Source organism: Perca flavescens, chromosome 3, assembly GCF_004354835.1.
Source record: "Perca flavescens isolate YP-PL-M2 chromosome 3, PFLA_1.0, whole genome shotgun sequence".
Lineage (NCBI taxonomy): Eukaryota > Metazoa > Chordata > Actinopteri > Perciformes > Percidae > Perca > Perca flavescens.
Window position 1 is genome coordinate 35,391,577 of NC_041333.1, and position 23,539 is coordinate 35,415,115.

Here is a 23,539-nt window from a genome sequence, read left to right on the forward strand (position 1 = left end):
ACTAATTAACCCTGACAAAGCACACCTGTGAAGGTAAAACCATTTCAGGTGACTACCTCATGAAGCTCATTGAGAGAACACCAAGGGTTTACAGAGTTATCAAAAAAAGCAAAGGGTGGGGGGTGGGAAATCGATACAGCATAGTATCCCAATATTTTTCGTGGCAATACTGTATCGATACACAGACGTCAAGTATCGATCTATTATGATATATGTCTTGGTTAGTCTGTCTGCGTGACAATCCCATTTTGCAGCAATAAAACTGTGAGATGAACAAACAGAGAAATGTATCTTTTTAGATAAAACGGATGTTGACAAAGTTTCCTTTTGGGGACATCATTTGAAATTGGGAAAAGTTTGAAGTTGGAAAAAAAGGTAATACACTGCAATATATCGCAGGATATTGCAATATGTTTAAAATCGCAATTGTATCGTGACATAAGTATCGTGATGATATCGTATCGTGAGGCCTCTGGGGATTCCCGCCCCTAGACAATACAGATTAGCTCCGCCTGCTGTTATGGAGACATAACATCGCTTCGGTGTGTCCCGAGGCACTTTTTGGACCTCGATTAGCCGACTGATCGGCGTTGGTGTGTCAGAGCCTTTAGAAAACTAAACACATCTATATCAGTTGAAGTGTATGCTATATTTAGAATTTTTTCACAGCTTTACCTTGACGTGAGGAAGCCCTGTTTAAGATTACACGGGGGGGGAAGTGAAGCCGTTCTACGCTTTCATCGGAGCCACCAGACTCCTCTGACGAAAACAGTTTCCCTCGGGAGATGCTGGTCGACCGCTGCCTCACTTGGTTACTTTGTGTTTTTTAGGGCTGTGCTCGATTGAAGAAATTCTCAGTCGACTAACACTCATTCAATCGTACCGACTAATCGATTAGTTGATTTAATCGACAGATCTCTAAATCTGAGTTTCTCTGCAAAGAGTCGTGCTAAAAGCACCACTTTAATTCTTGTGTTTACCAGAGATGTGCTCGTACGTTTCTTGGAAATAAGTCATTCAGCACGAAAAAAAGCATCAAACATGACTAATGGACTAAAGAGATCTAAGTTGACTAAGACCAAAACCACCGATTAGTCGACTAATCCACTAAGAGGGAGCAGCCCTAATATTTTTGTGCGACTTTGGTGTTTGAAAGTAACCTGACTCCACCAGATGGATCGCTTCGCATTAGCTCGGCATATCCATCTGGGAACTTTCCGTTGGAGAACTTTTGGGAAGGGGCGAAAATCCTGGTTAGCTGATTGGATAAACCATCTGTCTATCACCACCTATAGTTGGTGATAGACGGGCCAAATCAACCAATCAGATCAACGAAGCGTATGAAAATACAACCACAAGCCAGGCTAAGCATAGCTTGTTAGCTCAGCAAGCAAGCAACATGTCGGTAAAGGAGATTTGGCGTTTAAAATTTTTTTTAAAAATTAAAATTTACGAATAAAAGGCCCCATTTCAGGTTCCCGGTCCATATTCCAAAAGAAGGATCCAAGAGGAAAAAGCATTAGCGAGCGGCTACCGCTGTCTGAAAATCCTGGTTAGCTGATTGGATAAACCATCTGTCTATCACCACCTATGTTTGTGATAGACGGGCCAAATCAACCAATCAGATCAACGAAGTGCATGACGTACACAAAAACATCTTTTCCTCCGAGAAAAGCCTCCAGTGCCGTTTTTTTTGCTCTTCTTTCAATCAAGGAAATACTTTCTAATTCGGATAAAACTTGCTGCGATAGCTACGCTCATCTCATCCGTGGAAGCCGCCACGTTGTTTAGACTGAACAGTCGCTTCTCGTTACGTCACACCTAAAACCCGCCTCAAAACCAATGCTGATTGGTCGGTCGTTTGGCGAATGGCTCCAAATGTTCTCTTATCTCGAGATGCCAGACTGATCTGGGAGTGGAGAACTGGAGCTCGCCAGATCAGGATGCTCTCACAAGGCTAGTTTGAAAGGGCTAGGAACTCAATATTGTGTGTTTTTGTCACAAGAGTTCTGGAGGCTCTGAAGAGAGCAGATATACAACGGCTTCAGTTCCCCGTCGTAAAGGTCCGTCTGACAGCCAGGTAAAGCTGTGAAAATATTCTGAATAAAGCGTAGAATTAAACAGATATAGATGTGATAGGTGGAGTATGGACTATGGAGAAGTGGCTCAGACAACTACACTTCGAAACATCTGAACTATCCCTTTAATGAAGTAAATTTAATTTTAAAGTTAAACACCATTGTCCTGGTACGGACATTGTGCGAAGTCTGACACTCTTAAGGGATTAACGAGGTGAAAGTTGAGTAACGGAGCTCCCATCTAGTCTAAGTAAGTATTTGTGTTTCTATTTTACTGTAAGTCCCCTCTCTGAGGCGTTCAGCTGGTCTTTAACCTCACAATGTTTACAGCACGGGTCTTTACACGCCAAATAAACAGTTTGCAGAGCTCTCCAGGCAATACTTGTTTACCTGCTGGCAGACCTGCCACAGGCGATAAGAAAAAGAAAAAATAACAAAATATCAGCATTTAAAATGGTGGCTGGTCTTGATTTCCCAACCATTCTCAGACACAACCAAAATGTGACAGATCCTCCAAAACTAAATCATAGAGCAGCATGCTGTCGAAAGTGCACACACATACACACATCTATAAAGACCGGATGCACACCCAAACACACACACACACACACACACACACACACAATTTGGCAAAATACTCCTCGGTAGTTTCGACTAATCTTTCCATCCGTGTGCGCTCCTCCTCAATGGCAGCTTTCACTCGCGGCTTTTTTTGCATTCCCAGTTCAAATGTAGAATAGGAGGGATGCAAACATGGCTGCCGCCAAGATGGCAGCTGTGGCATTAAGTGAAAGCAAAAGGATTGATATCAGCTTGTAACGTTTGTCCGCCCCTTTCCCTCCTCACAGTTCCTCCCCTGCAGTCCGTCGCTGACAAAGTAAGGCAGGAAGTAGGCAAGAAGATCATTTAATTAGGTCATTATTTATTTTCCTGGTCTCGGCTGCTGGCGGAAGGCGTCCCCTCCCCTCCGATCGCCACTCGAGGCGAAGCAGAGACACGCAGACAGTCCGACGACTCGACTCTCCTGTCAATAAACACGCCGGCGTCTCACGAAACACAAACACAGATCCACACGGTTGTTGAAAAAGGCTCTTCCTCGTCCTTCAGCACACTCCCATACGTAGCGTTAGCCCTCTTCTCATCTTCAACACATGCTTTCGTTCCTTCTCCTCTCGCAGGGCTTTTTAAAGCACCCGTTTGCAGGCCACGAATAAAAATAAAAAATAAAAATAAAAAGCGCTCCCTCCCTCGCGGCCCGTGCCTAGGCCATGTAGATGAAGGTGTTGAGGTCCGTCTCGTCCCTCTTTATGTACTTGTGCTCGATGAGCCACTCGATCTGCTCCTTGATCATCTTCTTCTGAGGCAGAAACATGTTCTTCAGGATCTCCACCAGCTCCGTCTGCAGCTGGGCGTTGCTGATCCTCTTCCTCATCTTCATGATCTGGATGATGGCCTCCTGGACGAGAAACACAAAAAGGAGCAAATGTTACTAGGGGTTGATGGGGGGAAAACAATCAGTTCACATAAGACAGGGATCTTCAACAAGGGGTCCGGGACCCCCTAGGGGGTCCTCAGAGTCAATGCAGGGGGGCCACCAAATTATTGTTAATTTCTGAAAGTAAAAAACTAAAAGTCTTAACATGAATTCAACATATTATTAGTGAATATAAATCTCCACTGCTTACTGGCCTATAGGTAGTCACCAAGGTAGCCATCCACAGATGTGATTTGTCACATGCATGTTTAACAATAAAACATGATTTATAAAAGCATGGCAACAATTATTAGGCTATTTTAATAGCTGAGTATTCTATGCAAAAAAAAACACATGTATAAAGGCTTTAGGACTTCCTACATGTTATCTCAGGCCCAGTTTAATATGCAACTTCATTTTATACAATAAATGTAGTAGGGGTCCCTGCTCCAGCTCTCTTTCAGTTAAGGGGTCCTTGGCCTAAAAAACAAAGACCCCTGACATAAGAATCTTGATTCTAATTTCCAACGATTCTGAACTTCCAGAAACATTTCCCAAAGTGTTTTTTTTTTCTCCACCTGGCAATGTTGAATCGCCACGCGTCCTTTCCCAGCTTCCATAGCGGTTTACGTAGATTACGTAGCCATAGATCACGTGGATTCTAAGGAAGCCAGAGTTTCAGCAAGCAATATGGCTACTAGCCAGTCGATCGCCGCTAATGTTAGCTCGCGGAGTTGGGATCTAAAATGGACAACGGAGCAGCAAGAAATTCAGCCAGTCCTGTCTTCGTTGAAGCGTTGAAGCGTTTGTAAAGGTGGCACGTTTCTGAGAAATAAAAAAGGCGGCTAGTTTTTATTTTATTTTTTACTCTTCTTATGCTTCTTTATGTAGCATTTTGTCTGTATGTAGGATATACCCTACCTTGTCCATTTGTTTGTGGGCGGCGAAATGTAGGCTCACTTTACTCCAAATGTATACCTGTACGGATAGGTGATGAGGATGCATGGGGACTGGGGAGGGTGGGGAGTGGTACAAGACGTTTGTGTAGGTAATGTATATTGTGCTGTATATTTGTGTATTTATGTACATGGCAGCACTGTTGCGCTATGTACAATTGTATAGAAAAAGTAAAAATAAAATTTACAAAAAAAAAGGCAGCTAGCCTAAGCCTGACAATTTCATTTTTTATTTTATTTAACAGGCAGCATTTTTATTTTTTTATATCACTTGAACTTGTTATGGGCTCCTGCACACTAGCTGCGTGGCGTGTCCGTTTTTGTTTCGGCTCCCATGTTAATAGGTTAACGACGCCTATTTTTCACGAGACACGCAAGCATGTTGGAAGCCTTTCCAGGCAACATAGAATTGGAAAAGAGGTTTATAGTATACGTCATTTTGACCCGAATACATTTAATAAATGACATTTTGATGTTTGAAAGTCTCTACGTTTTGACATAAATGCAGATATAAATGTTATTTAAAAAAAATTTCAAATATTGCACCTGTTAACACAGAACGAAATATTCTGTAGCCTATTTTGCCATCAAGATGTGCAAACAAATGCAGAAACACAAAAATATTGACAAAATAAAGTTGAAGAACACACTATTATTTTGTTTTATCAATGGGAAACATCCATGTGTCCAGTCTAGAAGCAGCAGCGCCGCGTCAGACACGTTTCTTGTGTGCAAAGACAATTTTTGGGGGCTTTTGATAGGACAGCTAGGTGAGACAGGGGAGAGAGAGAGGGGGAAGACATGGCAGGAAATCGTCACAGGTCAGCCTCCAACCCTGGACCTCTGCGTCAAGGCATAAGCCTCTCAGTACATGTGCGCCCGCTCTACTCACTGAGCCAACCCGGCCACAAGAAATGAATATGAATAAATCTTACCGTTTGCCTTATGTTTGCCTTTGTGTGTTTACTTTATTAGATTCAGTTGATATAACTTTTTCAGATATAAAAACACCATCATTTTATACACACTTTCCTCTGCTTTCCTGCCATAAATATGCCACACCACCTTTCTTAGCACACAGCGGACTGGAGGAGATTCAATTAAATCAGCAACCCTATGTACTAAATGGAGAAGAATCTAAATTAAATATTGGGATACCGAAATATTCGTTACAGCTCTACACATCTCTCACAAGCTCTACAAACTGTATTATAGACTAAGAAGACAAGCTCACCCCTCCTGTCCTGGCTTTACTGCAGTGGTGTAGTCTACGTGATACGCAGGTATATGCAGTATAACCACTAGGAAAGCTACAGGATTTCCATATACCCACCTAAAAATGTGCAATGGCACATAACAACATACTTTGCATTATATTTTTGATATATTTTGAATTGTCATGTGTGTTTTCCTTCGCATAGGCTAAATAAAAAGGTATTTTCACTGTAAATTGGTGCATTAAAAGGTATCAGATAGCAGCTATTTAAAGTCTTTGAGTCTCCTTTCTGGTCCATATATTTATGTAGAACAGTATACTCGCAAAAATACATTTGACTACAGCACTGCTTTACAAATCTCCAATCTGTTGTCTGTTGACAGACAACAGCACTAACTGTTGACTGCTGCTTTTTTTTGTTTAAGTCCAAACTTCCCAATTTAATCTTTAGCAGCAAAGATACAAACTTGACAGACAAAAAATATGCGCTGGGGGGGGTGGAGATGATAAGCCTAATTTAACTTAAGACTTCCGCTACAAGTCACCTTTTCTCTACAGTTCAAATCCTTGAAGACAATGGGAGTGTTTCGATGTGCATTTTATATATATACAGTACAGGCCAAAAGTTTGGACACACCTTCTCATTCAATGCGTTTCCTTTTTATTTTCATGACTATTTACATTGTAGATTCTCACTGAAGGCATCAAAACTATGAATGAACACATATGGAATTATGTACTTAACAAAAAAGTGTGAAATAACTGAAAACATGTCTTATATTTTAGATTCCTCAAAGTAGCCACCCTTTGCTTTTTTATTAATAAGGGAAATAAATTCCACTAATTAACCCTGACAAAGCACACCTGTGAAGGTAAAACCATTTCAGGTGACTACCTCATGAAGCTCATTGAGAGAACACCAAGGGTTTGCAGAGTTATCAAAAAAAGCAAAGGGTGGCTACTTTGAAGAATCTAAAATAGAAGACATGTTTTCAGTTATTTCACACTTTTTTGTTAAGTACATAATTCCATATGTGTTCATTCATAGTTTTGATGCCTTCAGTGAGAATCTACAATGTAAATAGTCATGAAAATAAAGAAAAACATTGAAGGAGAAGGTGTGTCCAAACCTTTGGCCTGTACTGTGTGTATATATATATATATATATTTGTACCTGAGTTCTGAGTATTCTGAGCTGAACGATTCCTTCATTCTCCTCTTCTCTCATTCGCTCTGTGGTCAGCTGCAGCCGACCAATCAGATTGATCTTTCCTCGCTTCTGGACTTTGGAGTTTTTGCTGAAAATAACACACACACAAAGACACATCCGACGATCAATATCAACAAATACTTCAAGTTGTAAAAAGTCCTTTCTGGTGAGGTGGCAGTTAGCCTAAAATTGCTGGTTTATATTAAGAAGAATATACATATTGAGTGCAATAAATAATATTTTATTTTCAATAATGTTACTTTATAAAGCAGTGGATTGTTAACGACACCCTTTGCAGATACACTTGTTTTAAACACGTCTCTTAGCTGAAAATAATTGTGGATCAAAAGTTACTTACTCTGGGTTTAAAAAACATTTATTTTTTCATAATTTCTTTTTTATTCTCATTATTGAAACCACCGTGACATACATGAGTGAGAACTCCTGGTTGACGTAGAAGAGCGTGCTGTCTGTGAAGTCCTTGGGCGAGCTGACGGGAGGCTCATAAGACAACACCTGTCTCTTCAGCTTGGGGAAGGCAACTAGAGACTGCGCAGAGAAGAGAGAGAGGAACAAGTCAATCTTAGGATATTTAACATCATCAGGACTTAAAGGGAGAGTTCAGATGTTTAGAAGTGTGGTTGTATGAGCTACATCTTTATAGCCAGTGTGTTAGACATAGAGTTAGGGCCTACTTATGGAATAAAATAGATAATTAGGGGGAAATAAAATCTAGATTGGGGACAGGGAAATTTATTGTTTTGTAGGTCATGGTGTTTTAGCTGGTTTTTTGATGGGTAGTTTTATTTTTTATTGTTTTAACCTTAGGACTGTATGTGTTTGCATGTGTTGTATGTCCTGTTCTCTTACATCAGGGACCATGTTGGAAAAAAGTGTTTCTCGCTTTTACATGTTATCCCTTGGATCACCCTTGTTTTCTTTCTATATCCATAAATAAACCAAACCAAACCAAAACTAGCTACGCCCCCAGTTTGGAGAAACAGGCCGGAGTACGGACACGGAAGCTAAGCAATGTCCTGCTGTTGACGAGGGCAGCAGCTAAACGCATTTTAGAAAACTACAAAAAGTCCGACCTAAAAACAAATCTATATCTCTTTAAGTCTACGCTATATTTAGAATATTTTCACAGCTTTACCTTGCTGTCAGACGGCCCTTTACGACGTGGGAACTGAAGCCGTTATCTCTGCTCTTCAAAGCCTCCAGACTCCTTTGACAAAAACAGTCATTTTACCTCAGAGTTGCTGGTCTACCGCTGCCTCAATCAGTCAGTTTTTTAAAGGGTTAGGAACTAATAAAACTGACAAAGAAACTTTTGTCAAAGGAGTCTGGAGGCTTTGAAAAGAGCAGAGATATGACGGCTTGAGTTCCCCGTCGTAATGGGCTGTCTAAAATATATTAATATATGTTTCCTGTGTGATGCCCGCATGCTTTCGTATCTTTCATGATGTGCTCGGTTACTTCTCCAACCCTTGTGCTGTTGTTTTTGTAGATGAAAAGATTTTTTTTACCCATACATAGAGTACACTTTGTCTGATGAACTGATCCAGTACCAGTCCCTGCTTGTAAAAAATATCAGTGAGCTAAAACATGAATGTAGATCATTAGATACGGATATTTTGGCAGCCTCGGGTATGTTTACAACCTGACTGTTGGTGGGCTATGATTGGCAGACTTAACAAAAGAAATGGCTGTACACTTTTTTTTTTGTTAAATCTGAGCTGTAACGGGCAGCCTGGCTGGCTGTGGGGGTGCAAGGCAGTATTTTGTTACCCATGAGTGGCAAAGAATGTATCTAACCTCAGGAAATATCTAAATATCGTACACTGTTCTTTAATTGGTGGAATGAAATAAAGCATTTAGACGGTTTTCCTTGGTCTGACCCAGAGAGTGCGGCGTAGCTCTGCGTCCGGCAGCTCTGTGGCCAGTTTGAGGTTCTCGAAGGTGATTCTCTCTCTGGGTCGCTGGTTCCAGGCAAACAACACGGCCAGCTGGAACGTCGTCACCTCCAGGTCGTACTGGCCCACCTCATTTTTAAAGGTGATCTGAGCGGAGGGAGAGGAGAGACAAAAGAGGAGGTTAAGTGTGGCAACACAGTGCTGATCTGTGAGGCTACATCTACACTAAGGCACGGATACCCAACCCGAGGTTCGGACAGATATTAAGAAATTATGGTCGGGGTCGGGTCGGGCTTGGTCACATCAGCGCGATAAGGCATTTGTTGTAAAATGGTGATGCGGCTCCTTTTAAGAGAGCTGTGTGTGTGTGTGTGTGTGTGTGTGTGTGTGTGTGTGTGGTAGGCTAAGTGGGCAAAAGAGAGATAGAGAAAGAGGAAGCAGACGTGTTATAGATGCAACCGGAGCAGAGTTGGTGGTTATTCATGTTATAACGTCGGCCCTGGCGGTAACGAGTCTGATCACGGTCGGAAACGAAGCGATCAGGAGAGGTTAACACGTTGAACATTTTAACAGCTGATTAACGTGCGCTTATTGTTGCCCCGTGTGAGCTGATGCGCTCATCTGTTGACATTTCCGAATACCTTCCTACAGTTGCTTAACAAAAGCGGGCTTTCCACGCAAACAAACGTAGCCTACATGTGTCATTAGTATGAGGAAAAGAAAATGAGATTTTAACTGTGTCGGGTTCGGTCACGGCTATGTCGGACAGAAAAATTCGTCCCGATCCGGACTCTAATAATCTACACTACTACGTTTCGGTTAAATATCTTTTGCTACATTTTCGACTCACGTCCACACTATTCCGGCTTTTCCGAGCTGCTAAAACGGAGACATTTCGAAACACTGCTGTCCCCGTTTTGGTTTGAAAACTCCGGGGTTGCTTTGCAGTCTGGACGGACACAAACGGAGAGCTTTGATGGCGACGACGCACATCAGTCTTATCGGTTAGGTCGGCTCGCAGACCTCTTAGTAACCGTTCCAGCTTGGCGTCGGTCCAAGCTAATACATCTCCGGTCTTACTTTTTGCCAGTGTTGTTCTTTCACCAAAGTACTTTCTGTATTTTAAACTTATACATCCATGATTTTCAACCAGCACAGTAACATCAGACAATCTGCCCGCCCTGACAGATTCTTAAAAAAAAGGTACCCTGTGGAGTTTCTGACCACCAATGGCGCTAAGGCCGGTTACACACTGCACGCGTCGCGCGAGCGTGGCGTTTCTGTTGCGTCTCAGCTGCGTGGATTTTTCTGTGTCCTACACACCAGAAGCGTGTCTGACGCGGCGCTGCTCCTGCTGCTAGATACAGGGAGGGCTGAAAAATGTGAAAAATAGGCGTCGGCTCTATTTCTAGCATGCACGCGTCTCAGGCCGGCAGTGCGTAAGCTCTAACCTGTTACCATGGTAGCCCAAATATAAACGGACACGCCACGCATTCAGTGTGTAACCGGGCCTTAGGCACGCCTGCGTGAAACGTGCGTCTCAGACGCGGCTCGAGCCGTGCCGTAAACGCGTGCATGCTAGAAAATAGAAGGCAGGCAAAACAGAATAGGAAAGATGGTTATATGTCATTTTGACACAAATACATATTAATAAATTACATTTTGAGGTTTGAAAGTCTCGAGGTTTTGATATAAATGCAGATATATAAATGTAATAAAAACAAAAAAATCGATTTTCTAATATTGCACCTGTCAATACAGAATTAAATATTCCGGAGCCTATTTTGCCGTCAATACTGTCGACGTTGTCTTTGCTGTAATCAGATCAGTATATATTTATGTTTAACATGGTATTTCATTTTATCAATGGGAAACATCCATGTGTCCAGACAAGGCTAGCAGCAGCAGCAGACACGTTTCTGGTGTGTAAAGACGTAGAAAAATCCACGCAGCTGACACGCAACAGAAACGCCACGATCACGCAAAGATGGCAGTGTGTAACCGAACTAAGGAGCCATGTTTGACATGTGCAGTCCTGCCAATGGTTTCTTGCTATTCCACTGAACAACAGTTGGTGGCAGTAACATGCCAATTAATTCAGCAATGTGCCAACAAAGGCAAGGAAAAAAAGACTCCTTACATTCAGTAATTACCTCTCTATATAGTAGTTTTCATTGTTAATGGCAAAGTCCGTCATTCCCGCAAGTTATTTAATAACTACCTTCTCACACTGATTCTTTCTAAACGATGCATGCATGTGCATGCATGTACTTAACGCTACTGATTACTTTAGTTTAGGAATGATATAATTCTTGATAATAATTCCATATCCCAGGAGTGAAAAAACAAAAGTATGGACACACCTTCTCATTCAATGCTTTTCCTTTTTATCTTCATGACTATTTACATTGTAGATTCTCACTGAAGGCATCAAAACTATGAATGAACACATATGGAATTATGTACTTAACAAAAAAGTGTGAAATAACTGAAAACATGTCTTATATTTTAGATTCCTCAAAGTAGCCACCCTTTGCTTTTTTGGTAACTCTGCAAACCCTTGGTGTTCTCTCAATGAGCTTCATGAGGTAGTCACCTGAAATGGTTTTACCTTCACAGGTGTGCTTTGTCAGGGTTCATTAGTGGAATTATTTCCCTTATTAATAAAAAAGCAAAGGGTGGCTACTTTCAATCAAGTGAAGGGCGTTTCTTGTTACCCGTCTGTCGAACAAATCAACTTCAAAGAACATTATGTTATAGAGCAATGGTGGCATGGAACTCGCTCCCATTATTTTTGGTTTCAGAGAGGCACAATGTCAGTTTCTCCAAATGACAGACTGTATTTATTTACTTTGGGGTAACTGTAATTATGTTTTTAATAATGACTGCATAATGAGCTACGGCAATGGAAATGTGATTTTTTATTTTATATTATACCTAGAGAGTGGTAATATTTTGTAGATGTAAGAGTTTATATATTGTTATATGGTTATGTTTAGTTTTATATGTGTTGTGTTGTGTGTTAGTTAGATGATTTAGAAGATGTTATGTGCACTTCTGTATTTGTCTTCATTGTTGTACAGCTTTGATGTTAATATTTTGGTAAAAATTAAGACCCCAGGAAGAATAGCTGCTGCTTAATGGAGTAGCTAATGGGGATCTAAATAATAAACAATAATTAACAATAAACTTTGAGGAATCTAAAATATAAGACATGTTTTCAGTTATTTCACACTTTTTTGTTAAGTACATAATTCCATATGTGTTCATTCATAGTTTTGATGCCTTCAGTGAGAATCTACGATGTAAATAGTCATGAAAATAAAAAGGAAACTCATTGAATGAGAAGGTGTGTCCAAACTTTTGGCCTGTACTGTATTTTAACTCCATGAGATTCGGATTGTTGTCAGCGGGAACCGTGCATCACCTACGTTTACAGCTCACTCACAATGCCGTTGGACATGAGGTGGTGCCAGTGGAGTTTGCGTCCGCTGTGATTCCTCTTGTAGAAGTCTTCCACCTCAGGGATCAGGTCCTCCAGCTCCGTGGGCAGCGAGACAAAAACCTTCTCGCTGCTCCGGGACCACGCTCCGGCGTTCAGGATCTTAATGTTCACGCTATCCGCTGCAGGGAGAAATGGGTAGAAGAACTCGGATTAGTCTTAATCGGTCTGTGTGTGTTTCTCTGTTTGTGTGCCTGTGTCTGTGTCTGTGTGTGTCTGTGCGTGTATTTGTCTGTGTGTGTGTGTGTGTGTGTGTGTGTGCATGTCTGTATGTGTGTGTATTTCTCTGTCTGTGTGTGTGTGTGCGTGTTTCTCTGTCTGTGTGTGTGTGTGTGTGTGTGTGTGTGTGTCTGTGTCTGTGTATCTGTTCGCGTGTATGTGTGTGTGTGTATGCGCGTCTGTGTGTGTTTCTCTGTTTGTGTGCCTGTGTCTGTGTGTGTCTGTGCGTGTATTTGTCTGTCTGTGTGTGTGTGTGTGTGTGTGTGTGTGTGTGTGTGTGTGTGTGTGTGTGTGTGTGTGCATGTCTGTATGTGTGTGTGTTTCTCTGTCTGTGTGTGTGCGTGTGGGTCTGTGTCTGTGTGTATGTGTGTGTGTGTGTGTGTGTGTGTGTGTGTGTGTGTGCGTCTGTGTGTGTTTCTCTGTTTGTGTGCCTGTGTCTGTCTCTGTGTGTGTGTGTTTGTGTCTGTGTGTGTATTAGTCTGTGTCTGTGTGTGTGTGCGTGTCTGTGTGTGTGTGTGTGTCTGTATGCATGTCTGTGTGCATGTCTGTATACGTGTCTGTGTGTATGTCTGTGTGTGTGTCTGTATGCGTGTCTGTGTGCGTGTCTGTCTGTATGCATGTCTGTGTGTGTGTGTCTGTATACGTGTCTGTGTGTCTGTGTGCTTGTGTGTCTGTCTCTCTGTGTGTGTGTGTGTGTGTGTGTGTGTGTGTGCCTGTCTGTGTGTGTGTGTGTGTGTGTGTGTGTGTGTGTGTGTGTGTGTGTTACCTGGCAGTGCCAGCCTGTTGTGTTTGTGCATCTCTTTGAAGACCTGATTGAGGTCCTCTGAGACCTTGATGTCCTGAAACATCCTGGCCAGCTTGTTCACATAATCGGCGGGCATTCCTACTTCCTACAAACACACAGCATCAGGGGACAACACAAACAAAGAGAAACAAACGACAACAAGGAAAAGAGGAAATTAATTCACTGCTATTGCCAGACTGAATAAAACAGATGTGTCCTTATATTAAAAGTGCAATGAAATTGTATTTTATCTTAAATAAACAAAATTATTAATTAGATTTCTTTTAAACAAATCCCACATCACAATAAATAGCATAAGAAATAGCAAGAAATATCGTCAAATAAATAAACTGAGAAGACGTAGTGACGTCTGAAGTCAAATAAGTGAAATCAAAAGTAGATTATGCCCCGGGCCGTTTAAATATGCATCGCAATAATTTGTTTTTATCTCAACCGGTTGTAATCTTTATACATTTTATATCCATTTTTAACAGATTCACGATGCATGGTTACATCCCTAGCCCAGACACATTATTGTCTGCCTGAGTGTAAGATGTTGAAAAGTGTGACTCACTCTCAGCCACTCCACCATGTTCTCTTCAATCTCGCTGTCTGCCGAAATGTCCAGAATCAGGCGCCTGGTCAGGTGAGCCTTGTGGTAACGCATGAACACGTCTTTATTCTGGACGTATTTCAACACCAAGAGCTGCAAAAAGAGCACATAAAAGGACTAAACCAACGTGTCCCTGAGCAAGACACTTAACCCCTAGTTGCTCCAGAGGCGTGCAACCTCTGACGTATATAGGAATTGTAAGTCGCTTTGGATAAAAGCGTCAACTAAATGACATGTAATGTAATGTAACAAAATATAAGTGAAAACAAATGGGGGGGAAAGAAGGCGAAAGGGACTGGGAGTGGTCATAAAGCGAGTTAGTTAGCCCTGTTTGGTACGAGCCGAGCAAACAGGACAGAGACTCACCACTTCTTTGAGTTTGAGCTCGATTTCCTCTGAGGTGAGTTTCTTGCTGAGAGTAGTTTTCCTCAGCAGCATGTCACAGTAGTTGGCCAGCAGCTCAGGACACTTTGACTCTGGCTGAGTCTTCATACCCACACTGGTTGGATGAAGAAACACGCACGCACGCACGCACACACACACACACACACACACACACACACACACACACACACACACACACACACACACACACACACACACACACACACACACACACACACACACACACACACACACACACACACACACACACACACACACACACACACACACACACACACACACACACACACACACACACACACACACACACACACACACACACACACACACACACACAACACACACACAGACACACACAGACACACACACACACACACACACGACAGACACACACACACGACATACAGACACAGACACACGACAGATACAGACACAGACACACACACAACAGAAATACACACACGACAGAAACACACACAAGACAGACGGACAAACACAGAGACACACAACAGACACACACAGACAAACGACAGACACAGACACACACACACACACACAGGCACGACAGACACACACACACACACACACACACACACACACACACAGACGGACAAACACAGAGACACACAACACACACACAACAGACACACGACAGACAGACACACACACACACGACAGACACACACACACACACACACACACACACACATGACAGACAGACACACGACAGACAGACACACACACACACACGACAGACACACACACACACACACACACACACACACACGACAGACACACACACACACACACACACACACACACACACACACACTTTAATCAAACAGAAAAGACAATCCTGTAATAACAGGATAAAGTTTTGGGCAATAACGCTGAGTCATTTCACATCTACAGGACATTATGGGATGTCCTGCAGCCCTCACCCTTTCTGTTTCAGTGGCAGCTCCAGTTTGAAGATTGTAGCGTCATTGACAACAGCCTTGTAAGCCTGCAGGGGAAATACGTCTTTTCTTACTAGGGGTGTCGTAATTTAGAATTTAAAACAAAAATCAATCTAAATCAGCTTTCGACTATCATTTGGATGATATATATTGTCGTGTCACCCATCCCGTTCTGGTCCTCACTTGTGCACCTTTTTCTGTTCCATCAGGGCTGTGCATTTTAATGATGTGCCTAACACTAACAGATATATTTCTTAGTTAGTGTTTGGAAGTCGGTTAAAACAGACCTTATCTCTTGCCGTGAGGAAGCGAGGGTCGTCATGGAAGGCCTCTTTAACCAGCTTACTGAAGCGGTTAAACAAAGTCAACAACTGCTCCACGTACTTCTCAGAGTCCTGCACACACACACACACACACACACACACACACACACACACACACACACACACACACACACACACACACACACACACACACACACACACACACACACACACACACACACACACACACACACACACACACACACACACACACTACATTTGCCAAATTCCTGTAGACAATAAATTACTTGAAACTTGGACTGGAAGTGGGTTTGACGAGAAGAGCTAACCAATGGCTGAAGTGTGTGTTTGTGGAATTGGAAATTGATTAATTTGAAACAGGGACAATGCACATATAAACATTAAACTTGTTAAACAAGAGAATATGTCTTGGGCCAGGTTATAGCAACAATTGCTAATTTCCACCTGTAGTCCCTGGGCAGGTACAACAAATTTAAAAAACAAAACAAATTACAATTTTAAATAGAAATATCACAAAACTATATATAAATGACATGATTTGCATAGTAATTAAGAACAAAGTTTGGTAAAAACAGGGGCGCCATCAGCCCAAGCACTCTATCTTTTCCCCCTTTCCCAGCGCACACACTGAAAGAGTTCAGCAGCAGCTTTGGCACATTAGAGTACATGCAACTCCAAATATTCATTCATTCACACACACACACACACACACACACACACACACACACACACACACACACACAATCTTATAGATGTGAGCAAACTTGTTTACTCAACAACCAACTCTTTGTTAGGCATGAGAAGGTGTGAGAATTTGTACATAAAATATGTTCCGTGGGAAGGGTATTCCACTGCCTCATGGCAACACATGAGAAAGAGGAACTCCCAAATTGGGTTTTACGTTGTGGGATGTGCACGTACCGTAGTTATAGTCTCCGCAGCAGCCACCATGTCTGCTAGTCCAGCATTGAGGATGTGGTCTTCCAGGTCTTTCAGCATGGGCTCGATCCCGCTGGGAACCTTGTCCATCAGTGAAAACATCAAGTGCAGCTCTGATCGGGGGGGAGAAAATTTGTGTTACACACAAGGGCTGCATAACGTATAGTTTTTTTTTTTTTTTTTAAAACGTCATCGCGATATCAACCGGGCACGATAAACACACTGCGAAAGGCTGCAACATATCGCAACAGACAGTGCACTTTAAAATGTAAAAAACTGTCACTTTTTTTAGTGGCGCCTTTTACGTTCAATTCAATGTACAATTTGTTCAATGAAAGAATGTTGCAAATTATTCCCTTTCATGCGTTTGAAATTCAACAAGCAATTTGCTTTAGCAGAATACTTAAAGCAGCAGAACGGAGTACACTTTAATATTGGTTTATTTATGCAAGTAATATCGTTACAGCGTAATTTAACAACATTGTCGCATGTTGCATAGTTTCCTCATTTCGTGCTGCCCTATTACACAGAGGAAAACATACTGGCTGAATCTTAAACCTCCTGCGCATGCACACTTTCCAGGCGTGTAACTGTGGAGTCTTTCTGCAGACTTCCATAGAGTGTGCACGCTCCTACAGACCTTGTCCCTAAAGTTCATCATAATTCCTAACAACATGGAGGTAACACTTGTGACTTGTTTATAACGTTCATGACAGTGTCATGTCACTCTTATGTAGATACCTTCAAGTAAAGTGTAACGACATGGATTAGATTCAAATACTACTACTGCTACTAGAAAGAATATTAATCAGTGTTTTCCTCTGTGTAAATTTGTATGTGTGATATATATATATATATATATATATATATATATATGGCGGTTTTGAACTGACCCGCATGCGCGAAAGAACAATAACGATGACATCAGACGCAGCACGCTGTTGCGCTAAAGTTAGGGAGGTTATGGTGGAAGTCAGCATTGTTATTTATTATTCAGCTTTTATTTTTTTATTTTGTATTAAAATGTTTGTGTAATGGCAGCCATAACATTAATGCGCAGGTGCTGAGGAGGAGAAAACTGAAGAGAAAGAGAGACAAATTTGCGGGGTTATGGCTGCAGCTTCACTACAGAGGTCTGTGTGACACGTTGCCGACATCACCTTTTTACGTGAGCCGATCCCCGCCCTGGCGATGCGACGCGCGGTTGGGTAACACTGAGGACAGTCCGCCCCGGTTAACAGCCGCGCTGGAAGCAGGGGGCCCCGCCCTCCCAGGGGAGAGAGGGCGAGCGAGGGTTTTGAGGTAAAAGTCACATCAAATCCGCCTTGGCTGTTCACACTGCGATCGCATTGAAAAAAATCAGATCTGGGTCGGATTCAGGACCACATATGGAAGTGGCCTGAATCTGATCTGAAAGAATCAGATCTGGGCTAGATTTAAGTGTTCACACTACTTCTGAAGAAGCCTGACCTGGTCACTTGACCCCAAAAATCGGATTTGGGCCACTTTGGCCTGCAGTCTGAACGTAGCCTTAGTAGATCTGAGTACATGAAAGGTGTGAATATGACCTTTTCTTATATTTTTATTTATATGTAAATTATACTATTCATGTATGTATGATGTATTGTGTATTTTAGTTAAGATCAGCCTGCCCAGGGACTACAGGTGAAAATTAGCTCTTGAGCTAAAACCTGGTACTATGCATCTCTCCCCTTGGGGCTAATGTTTATTGTACGCTGTCCCTGTTTCTCTAAATAAATAAACTAAACTAAATTTTGTAGTGGCGAACCACCATGGCAAAATTTCTGCCGGCACGGTATCAGAAATAGGGCTGTACAAAAAATGTAGTCGCGGTTGCCTTTTAAATTATCCTGCCGACATAATGCCCCCCCCCGTTGGCTGCCGCTCACATTGCAGTTTAACAACAAGTAGAACTATTGAGAGGTTATTGGGCCCGTCCAGTTTAACTCCACATACTGTTGTGTTGATGGAGTTTATCGTCAAAACGTTGGCTTTCTTCCGAGTTGACTATTAAACAAACAGCTCCACCAAAAACATCACCGCGGTGGGTCCGTTCTAAGTGTAGACCTCTCGTAGGTGTTAAGTGCCCTATAGTTCCTCAAAAAATACAGTTCAATCACAACTGAAAATATGCCTCATTGTGTGTTAATAGAGGTGAATAAATATATTTGCTCGTGTTGCAGCGAAGTGTCAGTTCCGTTTCATATGTAAAACATTTGGCGTGGGGTTGTTGTTCGGACAGACCTGCCCCCACTGCTTAATACAATCCTAAAGGAAACACTGTTAATTAAAATATATACTGATAATTGGTGGCAACGTTGTGAGAGATCCGCACTGCAAAGCCCAAAATGTCCATCCAACAGAAATCAACAAAGCAAAAACAGGTTAAGTAAGTAAGTAAGTACGTAGGTGCCTTTCAAAACCAGGGCTACAAGGTGTTGTCCAGTGCAACTTTCAATTAAACAGAAATATAACAAATGAAAACAAAAATAATATTACTAAATTGTAAACAAAACCTAGGCAAACGCAGAAGTTAAACTCTCAAACAATAGAAACTACACAGAGTAAAAGGCTCATGGGGAAAAATCCCACCAGCCACCAGAAAAAAATACTCATCAACTACGACTGGTGTTGGCGAGTCGGAGCTCTACTGGCCTCGCTGGCAGGAAACCAACCAACACCGGCAGCAGCTTTCTATTTTTAAAGTCTATCTGGCTGATGCAATAGTGAATGTTGATGCCACTACGTCAATCGGTACAGCGTGTACGGCACACTGCCTACTAAACCTTCAGAAATAAACCTTACCAGCAGGAGAACCCTGAAGGGAAGTCAAGCAACGTGTCTTTACTGCAACACACACTGCACCCCACATCCCTGTATGCTAAACCACTACAGCGGCTAGCTATGGCTATCAAAGAAGATAGTCTACATCCTCTGAATAGGGGATTCCAGTATCTTCCCTCTGGACGGAGGCTAAAAGTTCTTGGTTGCAGAACTACAAGATTTAAAAACAGTTTTGTACCAGCAGCAATCACTCTGTTAAACAAACGGTAAAATTATTTTTACAAAAACGCACAAGCACTTTGGTCATGTCATGTACTGTTTTCTATTCCTCTTTTACGTTTTATTACCTGTTTTATATGTTTTAATGTTTTGTGTGTTGTATGTTATGTTGTGGTCTACAAAGCTTTAAAGATGTCCTGCCTCTTAGACTGTAAAACTAGTTTACCCACGGGTACCAATAAAGTAACCTAACCTAACACGGCTGTATCCATCACAGCGTTACCGCTCCCAGCTACCGCTGAAACCATTAAATATTTCAGTGTTTTTTTCCCCACAGTACAGTACATTATATAAATGAGCTTTCAATTATTTTTTTTTACAGTGTGTTCAGGGGACAGGCAGCTAGCAGATAGTGAGATGTTTTTTACAGTGTGTTCAGGGGACAGGCAGCTAGCAGATAGTGAGGAGATGTTTTTTACAGTGTGTTCAGGGGACAGACAGCTAGCAGATAGTGAGGAGATGTTTTTTACAGTGTGTTCAGGGGACAGACAGCTAGCAGATAGTGAGGAGGTGTTTTTTACAGTGTGTTCAGGGGACAGGCAGCTAGCAGATAGTGAGGAGATGTTTTTTACAGTGTGTTCAGGGGACAGGCAGCTAGCAGATAGTGAGGAGATGTTTTTACAGTGTGTTCAGGGGACAGGCAGCTAGCAGATAGTGAGGAGATGTTTTTTACAGTGTGTTCAGGGGACAGGCAGCTAGTAGATAGTGAGGAGATGTTTTTTACAGTGTGTTCAGGGGACAGACAGCTAGCAGATAGTGAGGAGATGTTTTTTACAGTGTGTTCAGGGGACAGGCAGCTAGCAGATAGTGAGGAGATGTTTTTTACAGTGTGTTCAGGGGACAGGCAGCTAGCAGATAGTGAGGAGATGTTTTTACAGTGTGTTCAGGGGACAGACAGCTAGCAGATAGTGAGGAGATGTTTTTGCAGTGTGTTGGGACAGACAAAAAGATAGTGAGTTTGATGTTTGCTGTATGTGACAAAAAAGTTTGTAGCCTAAAAAACGCGCAACATTGCTTAGAGCACCTTTAACTGTAACTCAACGTCGCCATCATTCATAATTATTATTTTATCCACATTTAATTATTCAAAACTGTCTACCCTGCAGTCCGCCATTGGACAGCAGCAATGCATTTTGGGGCGGTTGACCATTGTTTATAAGCTCACGTCTCACACTCCGAAATTCTTGCCAGTCTCGTGTACATCCAGCCATTTCTCGTGTACACAAAATCCATATATTATACAGCTGGAACACACTACACACTCAATTTGATGTAATTCTTGGCATGTGATTTTGAACACAGTCTTTTCAAACAAACAAGGCTCACTTTATCACGCTACATTTAAAAAAAAAAAAAAAAAAACAGCGCAGCAATACTTACTGTCCGTCTCGTTCCGTTTGATCATCCCTGGGCATTCGGCTAAGATGGTCTCTTTGAACGAGGTCACCAGAGCATTCACACAACACTCCATCAGCTGTGAGGACGCACGGAAAGCAAAGGCTCACTTTGACGTCGATAAACAGGCACCACATCAAGTTAACGAGACTCCTGAAAGGTCTTTGTTCAGAATATGTCTGGTGCTTTTAATTGAAGCGAAGACATCGGGCATTCGGTAGATCTGACAACATGCTACAAACGATGAAATATACTGTACGGTGACACTTACCGCTTGAACAGAGTTACATTCACGACGCGTCTCGAGATATCTAAGTGCTCTCTTCTCCTCTTCTCTCAGCTTTGCGTCCGCCTGCGGGGAAATACATCAACAAAAAAAGCAGATAATACAAATCGAGGTTATACGAACACTGAAGAGCAAACAATAAAAAAAATAATCATTCACAAAACCAAGGTAACTAGTTTTTCTTTTCCTTAACTGGCCACAAATATGGAAGCTGAGCAATGTCCTGCTGTGGATGCGGGCAGCTGCTAAATGGATTTTAGACACCTAAAAAAAAAAATCAATATCACTTTAAGTCTACGCTATATTTAGAATATTTTCACATCTTTACTTGGCTGTCAGACGGCCCTTTACGACGGGGAACTGAAGCCTTTCTCTTTGCTCTCTTCAAAGCCTCCAGAACTCCTTTGACCCCAGAGTTGTTGTTCTACCGCTGCCTCCATCGGTTAGTTTGTTTGGGTCATTGTGTGACTTTGGTGTTTTAAAGCATACGTGTCAAACTCGAGGCCCGCAGGCCAAATCAGGCCCTTTGCAGATTATGATCCGGCCCGCCTATCCATTTAGGTTCACTATAGATTTTGGCCTGCCTAGTTGTGCGCCAAAAACATGGGAAAGTGTTTTTTTAACTGCAGTTAAATACACTCAAAGCAGAATTTGGCAGATTTGCCGACTTTGAGACTCAGAAATTTCTTCATATTTAAGGAAGAAACGTTGTAAAAAAAACAGATAATTGTGTTTGCTTGATTTGCTAAATTCTATGATGGCTAAGGAACATTTTTGCTGACTTTTGTAGGGCTTTATGTTGACAAATGCAACAAAAAGCATAAAGAAATGTCGGAAAATGCGACATAAATGTCAAAAAAGGCGACAATTTAAATAAAAAGGTGATAAACATCCGAGAAAGCCATAAAGAAGTTGGAAAAAAAACATACAAAAATGACTACAGCGATGTCAAAAAAGCGACATGCTGTAATACTCAAAGATATTTTACTTTTTCAATGAAACAAAAGCAAGTCAATAAACTCTCCATGAGTGAAAATGAGTTTGACACCCCTGTTTTAAAGGATTAGGAACTAACAAAAATAACAAACTAACTGATCGAGGCAGCGGTAGACCAGAAACTTCCATGTCCTGTGAAATAAAATCATTGTTTATGTCGAAAAGGAGTCTGGCGGCTTTGAAGAGAGCAGAGATGACGGCTGTCTGACAGCAAGGTAAAGTGGTGAAAATACTGTTGGTGATACCCTGACTATTGAGAAGTAGCTTATACAACCTCACTCAAAAGACCCAAACTATCCCTTTAATGCTACATTCGGGTGAAACTCATTGACTATATTGACATATTTGCAGTATATAATATTCAAGGCCATACAGGCAAAACATGTGAACTAAAACAGGCCACCTAGCCTTGACTTATGAGTACAATCAAGATGGACAGCTGACTAGCCTACAATAATGACCTTTCTAGCATTTTAAACTAACCACATCTTTCCTACTAGCACTTGTGCTTCATCAGTAATCAGTATTATCGTTGCGTACGTATTTCATGTAGTTCTGGACGCCGTTTTGTTGCAGGTAGGACGGAGCTTGCGTTCGGTAAAACCTCTCGGTGGAGTCCAGGTAGGCTTTCTCAAAGTTATCCCTGTAGATCTGCAGCTTGTCCTCTGGGTTAGAGCACAGGTTCACTGGTGGGAGAGAAGCACAGAGATTGGTGTGGTGGAGTTACCAGAAAAACACCACGTTGTGGTATGATGAGACTAAAGGGAACTCTTGGACAACATCGGGTCCTTCAGTCATTCATGGGTCACAGGCCAGGGGGGACGAGAATATTCTGCCAGTCTAGAATAACCAAACCTGTTCATGTATATTTATGTTTGTCTCTCTACAGATTCAGGGAGTGTAGACAGCTGCATGATAAGGGAATGTTTTGTCTCAGGACTGTCTCCTCTTGGAGGTCGGCGGCCCTGCCAGTCTTCAGCATACTTCCCAGAGAGAGAGAGAGAGACAGAGAGAGAGAGAAAGAGAGGCTGAACTAGGCTTTAGCATCTGATACTTCCCAGAGAGAGAGAGAGAGAGAGAGAGAGAGAGAAAGAGAGGCTGAACTAGGCTTTAGCATCTGATACTTCCAGAGAGAGAGAGAGAGAGAGACAGAGCAACACACAGAGAGAGAGAGCGAGAGAGACAGAGAGAGACAGAGAGAG

At 42.0% G+C, this 23,539-nt stretch overlaps 1 protein-coding gene across 2 annotated transcripts in view; it reads right to left on the reverse strand.

Moving 5' to 3' along the window:
* Positions 1-1,807: 1,807 nt before the first annotated feature.
* LOC114552403 (cullin-5) overlaps positions 1,808-23,539 on the reverse strand; it is a 28,872-nt gene continuing 7,140 nt past the window's right edge. Inside the window, exons 6-19 of one of the 2 annotated variants that reach the window (XM_028573159.1) lie at positions 22,878-23,023; positions 21,327-21,407; positions 21,041-21,134; positions 16,559-16,689; positions 15,620-15,727; positions 15,315-15,379; positions 14,335-14,467; positions 13,930-14,061; positions 13,338-13,461; positions 12,299-12,474; positions 8,836-8,997; positions 7,365-7,483; positions 6,899-7,022; positions 1,808-3,534 (exon numbers count right to left, since the gene is read on the reverse strand). In XM_028573159.1, the coding sequence (XP_028428960.1) occupies positions 3,340-3,534; positions 6,899-7,022; positions 7,365-7,483; positions 8,836-8,997; positions 12,299-12,474; positions 13,338-13,461; positions 13,930-14,061; positions 14,335-14,467; positions 15,315-15,379; positions 15,620-15,727; positions 16,559-16,689; positions 21,041-21,134; positions 21,327-21,407; positions 22,878-23,023 (1,790 nt within the window). In that variant the 3' untranslated portion in view covers positions 1,808-3,339. Of the gene's footprint in view, positions 3,535-6,898; positions 7,023-7,364; positions 7,484-8,777; positions 8,998-12,298; positions 12,475-13,337; positions 13,462-13,929; positions 14,062-14,334; positions 14,468-15,314; positions 15,380-15,619; positions 15,728-16,558; positions 16,690-21,040; positions 21,135-21,326; positions 21,408-22,877; positions 23,024-23,539 lie in introns of those variants that run through there. The other variant, XM_028573160.1, reaches the window with a different exon arrangement.